At 44.2% G+C, this 9,184-nt stretch overlaps 1 protein-coding gene across 1 annotated transcript in view; it reads right to left on the bottom strand.

Annotated features, from left to right (window-relative positions):
* Positions 1 to 745: 745 nt before the first annotated feature.
* VPS13B (vacuolar protein sorting 13 homolog B) overlaps positions 746 to 9,184 on the bottom strand; it is a 2,999,480-nt gene continuing 2,991,041 nt past the window's right edge. The window contains exon 62 of the mRNA XM_086966051.1: positions 746 to 2,286. Coding sequence (XP_086822177.1) covers positions 2,038 to 2,286 — 249 coding nt within the window. The 3' untranslated portion in view covers positions 746 to 2,037. The remainder of the gene's footprint in view (positions 2,287 to 9,184) is intronic.

The raw sequence follows: 9,184 nt of genomic DNA, 5'->3' as shown, positions 1-9,184 counted from the left end.
TTCGAAGGAGATGCATCTTCTTCATTTGTACCTGTTTCAGAGACAGGTTTTTCCTTGGAATGAGACCTCTTGTCTTGTTTAGATGAGTCTTCATTCGAGCCAGTTACCCTTTTAATTTTTGAAGCCAAATTAACAGCCTTGCCTCGCTATAATTCGTGTCTTAGATGAAGGTTTGTTACATATCTTGCAGCCTTTAGGCTTATGGGATTGACAAAGACAATAAATACAGTTTTTATGAGCGTCATAAGTATATAATCTCTTTTTCGTACAAGAGCCACGGGGTCTGAACACACTGTTTTTGGTTGAAACAGATATTCTGAAGTAGGAGATGAATTAAAGAAAAGTTTCCGAAATCATGGAAAAAAATATTCAAATATAATCAACTAACCTGAGGAGATGTGACTTCCTTCACACTTAACATGCAGTATAATTCTGAAAGAATGGTAGCAACTCAGGGTGTGATTTTGAAGATTCAAAACCACACCCTGATTTTCTACCACCCTTTCAGAATTGTATCCGATTGGTTGAAGTTTGGTTCTTTTTTAAATGATGTGGCTAGGATACTTAACTGTAGTAATAGCCTCAAGCTTATGCTTAACATGGGACTACTGTTATCATGGTACAGTTGGACTCCCCACACGGAAACTGGGATGACTCACTCATTTATCATTACATATTGCTAAATCCTTCAGCCAGTCTTCCTTTGTGGGAGGGGTCTATGAAAACATTTTTAATTTACACTAGGTGCCGTAGGAATACCCAGATTTTATTCATTTAAACAATTCTGTTATATTACAATTTGTTCAGGTCGTTTGAAAAGTCAGGACGATAAAACATTTGATTGCTGACTTTAGGTAAAATGATTTCGAGAACATATGTACATTTCCTTTTTTAAACACATTCTTACAAATAATCAGTGAAAAACATTTTACTAGCTAGGTTTTGCAGGTATGGCAAATTGGCAACGTGACGCATTTCACTGTTAGTGCAGAAGGCTGAACACATAACTTTTTTTCCCACCCTAGGCCTCAATTGTTTATCTTTTGCTGACATTTTAAGCTGGGTTGCGCAGTTCGACAGAATTATATTATCCATTAAAATATATCTTCTTTAAAAACATGATGAAAAATATATTTACACCATTCTATTTCACATTTGTGCCAACAGCACCGTTTTGGTCATGTTTAAGCAATATCACATATCTCAACAAAAACATACAGGTTGGATTATTGTATCTATCTACATATCAGAATATATTGTTCTGAAAAATTCACATTCATCTCAGACAATTGAAAGACATGGTCTTATTAGAGGAGTGCATTTTCCAGTGAAACCTTCTTGCTCCCACAACGAATGGCAACAAAGAATTAATTTCTGCATAGAGTGCTTAGAATGATTTCCACCTTCATATCTTTTAATTCATCTCTGAAAAATGTTGAACTCCGCGCATGATAAATCCTGGTTGAAGGGACTGCCTTAAAACAGTGAACTAAAGCGATAGAGGCTTCTTTAGAGTATGGCGGATGTGAGATACCCACTAAAAATTGGGAGATGTCCAGTTCGCTCTATTTAGAGTGTGGGCAGGGTTACTGCAGATAGGGAGACGGGACACGGGTATACACTCTATACAGTGCAGACAGGACATCTGCCACTTTTTGGCAGATAACCCGCATTTGCCAAGCTTCGAATAAGCCAGACTTTGTGGTTGTTTCTTTCAACTACAATGACTTTAGTCCATTATTTGCGGTGCTGTGACTTTAAAGGTAATTCGAAACTCTACGCAAATTTGTGAGGCATTCAGTGCAAAATAGCCAACAACAAACTTTTCAAGGCAGTTATAGATGAACAAGAATGGCAGACTTGGAGTTGGTAACAAACATGAAAATTATACATCCCTTACATGTAAACAATTCAAGTAACAAAAAACAACAACTTTGAATCCCTTTTGGAAATAATATCAAGCATGTGCATATCTATTTCCATTGAGTCTCTATTGTACTCAAAGCAGTTGCATGATGTTCAGGCAATATGTGAAGATCAGAAAAATCCTTTCCGCAAGGCCTTATTTTTCACCATGGTGAATTTGCTGATAAAAACCCTCGCAAAATGTGGCTCGACGAGGAACTGATAAGTCTTGACCGTAGAAGGAGGAGGTTCGGCAGCAGTGATGTTGGGTGCAATATGTGTGGTCAAGGAAGTCAAGACTAGATGATGGGATGCCTTTGTGATATAGTCCACCAGTCTGTTGTATTGTTGCTCAGATAGCCTTTCTCTAACACCATCCACCTGAAAATTAAATATATGGATTTTAGTTATTTTCAATTCTGCAGCTATAAATTGCTAACATCTGGCGTAGCGGAGAGCATGTGTGAAATCACAATTGAATTGACTTTATTCTAAACACAAGAGGCTGCACTTCCACAATGGCTTTATTATATTTCCTTACTGGGATGGTTATTCTCAATTATAAATGTTCCATGGGTCCTTTGAACATCTGTGTAAAATTCTTTATGTTCACTGTTTTATATAAAGTTCTGACACGTTGCCTAAGGACTACTTCAGAATGCTCAACGAAATGTGGATTAATGTGCTAATGTTTCTGATCACAAGGAAGATTGACATCTATGTATAGACCAACGTTCATCTGGGTAGAGCTGACGGTCAATCAGAGGTGGGCGATAGCGATGTAAAGAAGCACTTACCACAGGAGTTAATGTAAGTGTCGGAGAATAGATCCACTTAGCTGGCATATCAGGACATGTGTAGGGAGGGCATGTAGTAGCCCTTTTGTCAAACCTGAGACTGCAAGGAAGGCACAGAAGGAGCTGGGATAAATAGTGAAGGTCATGCATCAACAACCTGCCGGTCATGGGTACCATTAGAAGAAACAGTATGACGGGGAAGTGTCTGGTGGCTGTGGGGGACTAGGGGTGAGGCAAGACTAACCCTGCTGAGACTGGTGAATCTGTAAGTGTCCTAATAAGGAAAAATGAATAATCCCCAATGTGGAAGTTCATCTCCAATGATGTAAAAAGGGAATGACAATATACCATAAAAGTTACGTACAAGAACCGGTGCTCTTATAATGGTAACCATGTACCGGGATGACCAGTAAAAATAAGTAGAGTGAATAAGAGCAGCTAGGATTACATTTCTGTAAACTCTTGTAAAAATGTAACTCTTTTGTGCCATTATCCAGAGTTCTATCATTAAGATCGGTTTTAGTTTTCTATTATCGAGAGTTGTTGCATGGTGGAACATTTCAGATCTTATATGATGCTGGCACCCGTTGGATGCAAAACAACTTCTTAACCCCGAACTCAAACTAGAGCAAAGTCTTAATCATAAAAGGTTCCCACCCTGCGCATTACAACTAGTTTAATATCTGTGGCCTCTTGAGGGGTGAAAAGATGGTGCATAACCCTAGGTTTGTTTTTGATTAGCAGATTGACTGCTCTGATCAAATAACCAAATTGGCTTCCACCTGCTTCTATCATCTTAGATTATTCAGAAAGATCCTCCTGTTGCTTCCTCTTAATCCTATTGTTGCAGTTCTGCAGGTTATTTTCTCGTTCCTTGATCACTGTAATGCCCTGCCAAAAAATGCAAATACCCAAATATTTGACCCTGCCTAAATATCAATTGCATAGACTGCAGATCATGCAAAATCTGGCAGCGAGAATCCTTCTTGGATTCCCTCATTGGAACCAGATGTCTGGTCATCTAAAACGAATTCACTGACTGCTGAACGAGAAGGGAGTTAAATTCAAATGCGTATGAATCTGTTACAGGGTGATGTATGGAAACAGTCACACATTTCTGAGTAGGATTATCTTTGTTTGTCACCTTTCTCGAGACTTACGCTCTTCTTAGTTGACCCTAATATACGCAAAGCTAGTGCCGGTGGCTGCCCCTTTTCTTTTACCTATTCTTTCCTATGGAACGCCTTACCGCAATACCTTAAAGTTTGGCCTTTTATCTTTCATAAAAGCCCTCAAGACTTGGCTTTTCACAAACTAATCTCTGATCCTTTGTTCATTTCTGTGTGCGCTTTGCAACACCAGGATGCCCGTGAGTGTTACACAGTGCTTTACAAAACATTTTTTTAAAGTATATAGTTGTATACTGTTTGTTTGTTAACTATGTGTCAGGGCAGTAGACATCTGCGGGGGTTCTGTGGCTCAGGGGTGATTTAGCCAGTATGGCTTCGGCTGTGTGCCCTGAGAAGCCACAAGGCGACAAAGCGATGTCTTCGAACCTAAACGGTGTAAATGACAACATTAAGAGATTTGCTCTACGTTAAGAGGTAACAGTCTGTAGTGGTAATGCTGCAGGAAACCCATTTGCGGTGAACCAATTGCTCCTTCCTGGGTAGGCATGGTTACAACAGAGTGTACCACTCGGGCTACTCACAGGGCTCTCGAGCAGTGGCCATATTTTCAGTCATTCCTGATAGGTTACACAAAGTAGTAACCAATGCACTGGATAGATATGTTATGGTCTTGAGATCACTAGAGGGCCGCAAGTGGTTTTTGCTGAAGGTATGTGCCAAGCCATCCCAACTAGTTCCCACCCTCTGCAAAATCTCACAGCTCCTGGCAGACGCCCCGCCAGGGTTAATAGTGGGGGAGTTGACTTCAATGCCATTGTATAACCCTAGCTTGATTCAAACTACCTCCTCGGGAGGGGACCAGGTAACCCCAACTGGGCCAATGGATAGAAGTCATGGGCCTGGTGGACTTGTGGCGCAGATGCCACCGTGAGGAACAACAGTTTATCTACTTCTCTCCCCCACACTGTATCATATCTATACTGGACTACTTTTTCATCCTCACCACAGACGCTGGGGAGATCACGACTCCTGTATATTTCTCAGGGTGGTCTCTGACCATTCCCCAATTGAGTTTACTATCAATCACACAGGGGAGAGAGGAGACTTATCTGTCTGAACCCCTGGGTGCTGCTGTACCTTTGGTAGCACCTTACTTGGTAGAGACAGAATCTAGCCGCAGATTCCTTACTCTTTGAATTTCCCAGCCGTCAAAGTGGATCCGGAAAATTAATTCTTTGAGCCATATTCCAGCGTACCGGTAGGTGACGTTGGTCTGCTCCGCGTGACAGCAGCGTTGTCCATGCAAGAATTGTCGTACGCACCACCTATGTAGGTGCCACCTCAGCACACCGACATCAGTTACTTTTCACGACTTTCCACATCTGAAACGCAGAGCCATGATGAGTACTGACGTCGGTCTGTTTAAAAACTAGGGCCCTGAAAGGGAATAACCTTGACCATAGAAACTTGTCAGCAGTGCCGGGAGGATGGGTGGGTTGGGAAGGAATCTGTAGCTAGATACTGTCTCTACCACATAAGGCGTTGCCTAAGGTAAGTAATTTGTCCATCTGATAGAGACATCTACCTGTGGGTTTCTTACCTTTATATAGATACCCAAGCGATACCTACGATACGTAGTAGCCTACTACGAGCCTACACGCAGTCTTCGGTCCTCGCAGGTCGGGCTGTTAAAAGTACCAAGAATATCTAAAGCTCGTATGGGAGGCAGGTCCTTCAGATACCTTGCTCCCAAATGCTGGAACAAACTGCCACTGGAACTTCGGCTTGAGCCCTCCGAAATCCAGTTTAGGAAAAAACTTAAAACTTATCTTTTTCAGTAGACAGCTGGGTTAGGAGGAGGGGGGACAGTCATTTCACTTACCATAGCGCGGGGACACGCCAGTGGCGTAACCAGACGCTTAATAAATGTCCAATAATAATAATAATACCATCCCCAGAGGAGGGGCTTCGGACATGTTTCAGACTGGAAAGTCCTGCAGGACCAGGACCAAACAGGCAAAATGGCCATCCCTGAGGACCTGACTGTCCAGAGAGTAATGTTTGGTAAACTTGTGCATGGATGCATACGTTTCTGCCTGACCGATTTACAGGACCGGGACTCCATGTGCTAATACAGTGGTATCAGCTTTAGCTCTGGTGGAATTGGCTCTTACGCCTTCAGGAGGCGCCTTATTTGCCAAAGCGTAGCAAATTTTGATGGAGAGAAAGACCCATCGTGAGATGGCCCTTTTCTTCACTGCTTTACCTTTCTTCACACCAGCATACTCCATGAAGAGTTGTTCGTCCAGGGGGAACTCTTTTATGCGGTCATGATTGAACAACAACACTCTTTTTGGGTCCAGACAGTGGAGTTGCTCCTCTTAGTGTAGAAAGTGGGCAAGGTGATTGATTGTCCCACATAGAAAGGTGTTATGACTTTCGGAAGAAAAGAGGCTCTAGAGCAAAACAGCAACTTGTAAAGGAATATCAACAAAAAAGGGGGCTTAGAAGATAGAGCATGCAGCTCGCTCAACCTCCAAGAAGATGTGATTGCCACTAAAAAAGTTGATTTTATTGTGAGCAGCCAGAGGGGGCAATTGTGCAGGGGCTTGAAAGGAGCACACATGAGGAAGGCGAGAACCAAATTAAGGTCTCACTGAGGCATAATGAAGGGGGAAGCTGAAAACATATGTAGAAGGCCTTTTAGGAACCTATGTACAATGGGTGACTTAAATAAAGAGGGTTGGTGTGGCAGCTCAGGAAAGAATATACATACCCTGTCAGGGTATCCAGAGCATAGACTGCTGGGCAAGGATCACAATGACAATCAAAACACTGGAGCGGGAAGCAGAGAGAGAGTTGATAGACTTTTCTGTACAATATATTCCAAATGTTTGCCACCGGCAGGTGTACATCATCTTAGTAAAGGGAAACCTGACTGCCAGAATAACATTACAAACTCTGGGAGAAAGGCCGAAAGTTATCAACTGCTGCTGCTCCATCTCTATGCAAGAAGGCAGAGTTGAAAGGTTTTGGGGGGAGAACCCTCCCCTGCTGCTGGGACAGACGATCCCAGTGAATGGGCAGCCTGATTGGAGGATCAATGCTTATTTGCAGACGCTCGTGATACCTGACTCTCTGTGCCTAGTTCAGAGCCACACAGATGACTTGGGCCACGTCGTTCCTAATCTTCTTGAGAACTCTGGGCAGAGTGGTATGGGCTGGAAGGCATGCAGGAGGCCTGAGCTCCACTTGATACAAAAAGCGTCTCCAAACGAGAGCCCCCATGAAAACTCCAACTCGTAAAACTGCTGACATTGCGTGATCTCTGCAGAGGCGAACAAATCTAACCAAGGGTCTGCTCACTGCTGAACGAGACCATGCGCCACTTCTGGATGGAGATGCCACTTGTGATCCGCTAGCCATTTTCAGCTGAGGTAGTCAGTCCTGGCGTTTAGGGAAGCTGTCAGGTTGTCGAACCACCAGGGAATTGCCTTATTGTTCTAGCCATGTTCAGAGACCACGACCCCACTCTGCCCTGTTTGTTGCAGTATCAGAAGGTGGTGGTGTTGTCTGTCAGCACTTGGACTAGCCTTCCTGTGATGGAGGGTAGTAAGGTTTTCAATACCAATTGGAATGCTCAGAGTTGCAACGTGTTGATCCAGAGTTCGGATTTCTCTGGAGAGCAGAGTCCTCTTATCTCCACCTTTACCAGATGGCTACCCCTCCCAAAAGTGATGCATGGGTCACTATTGTGAGATCTTGTGGCGGAAGGGACAGGGGTCTGCCTCAGGCCCAAATGTGGTTCGTCAGCCACCGCTGCAGGTCTTGTGCAGTTCCCTCCTAGATCATGTTGGAAAGATTCCCTTGATGCTGCACCCTGGAACTTCAGGTCGCAATGCAGCACTCACATATGCCATCTGGCATGTGTCACTAGCAGGAGACCATGAGGGCCAGCAGCCTCAGAGTCATTCTCACTGAAGTCCAGGATGTTTTTTATTTTACAGAGTTTTATATAGCGCAAACTAGATCTGAATCGAGTATCAGAGCGCTTTACATAGCACCAGTTGCATTACATGAGAACACATTCATTTTTGTTTTGTTAGGCATGGGTAGATTAAGTGATTTGCCCAGAATCACAGGATGTTCAGCGTCATTGCCAAGACTCAAACCCAGTTCCCCAGATTGCAGGTCGACTGCCCTAGCCGTTAGGCCAACTCCTCTCCTAGATAGAGGCTTGAAACATCAGTATCATAGCCTGGATATCCTGGACTCGGGAGGATAGGACCATACTGCACTGTGTCCAGAACAGCTCCAATGAAAGGGAGTGTCTAAGAGGGAGTCAGGTGTGACTTTGACATGTTGATACTGAACCCCTGCGAATGCAGAAGGTCAGCCATAGTCTGAAGGTGGATACAACAGCCTGGGGCGATCCCACCTTCAACAGCTAGTCGTTGAGATACGGGAAGACTTGCACCACTGGTGTCCATAGATGAACTGCAAACACCGCCATCACCTTGGTGAAAACTCGAGGAGCGCTAGTAAGGCTTAAAGTGAGAACCATGAACTGAAATTGCTCATGACGCACCGTGTAGCGCAGGCAATGTCTGTGGGCAGGGTGGACCGGGATGTAAAAATATGCGTCCTGCAAGTCCAACGTTACCATCTAGTCTCCTGGGCCCAGTGCAGACAAGACCTAAGCCAATGTGAGCATCTTGAAATTCTCCTTCTTTATAAAGTAGTTGAGGGCCCATAGGTCTATGATAAGACTAAGGCGCTTGTCCTTTTTCTGAACCACAAAGAAGTGGGAACAGAGTACTTCTGGCACCGGAACACTCTCTATGGCTCTCTTGGTCAAGAGAGCCATGACCTCTTCCTGGAGCAAAAGTAGATGATCCTCTGTCAGCCGGTTGAAGGATGGAAGAATGGAGAGGCGGATGGTTTTGAAGGGGAGGGAGTAGCCCATTTGCGTAATCTGGAGAACCCACCTGTCCGAAGTAATGTTTTGCCAATGGTGGAGGAGATTTTGGCAACTGCCAACAACTGGATGCCCATGTTTTTGAAGGGCAAGACTAGGAGGATTTGGAGACAGAAGCGACCGGAGGGTGCTGGCTTAATTGGTCCTCTGGCTACAAGATCCACAGAGTCGGAACGAACCACGCCTTTGTCAACACAGGGGATGTGGAACTTGTGCGGCTCTGTGGCTGGGATAGGGCTGGTACAGTTGAAACCCCATCAGTAGCCACAAAAGGCAGACTTGGGATTGGAGGCAGCTGGGATACCCAAGAACTTGGCTGGAAATCGTGATTCCTTAAAGCACTCCGTCGCCTTGTCTGCTTTATCTCAGAAGAG

The sequence above is a fragment of the Lissotriton vulgaris genome, chromosome 4_1, assembly GCF_964263255.1.
Source record: "Lissotriton vulgaris chromosome 4_1, aLisVul1.2, whole genome shotgun sequence".
Lineage (NCBI taxonomy): Eukaryota > Metazoa > Chordata > Amphibia > Caudata > Salamandridae > Lissotriton > Lissotriton vulgaris.
Note: the sequence above shows the minus strand (reverse complement) of the source record. Positions and strands in the feature narration are given on the sequence as shown.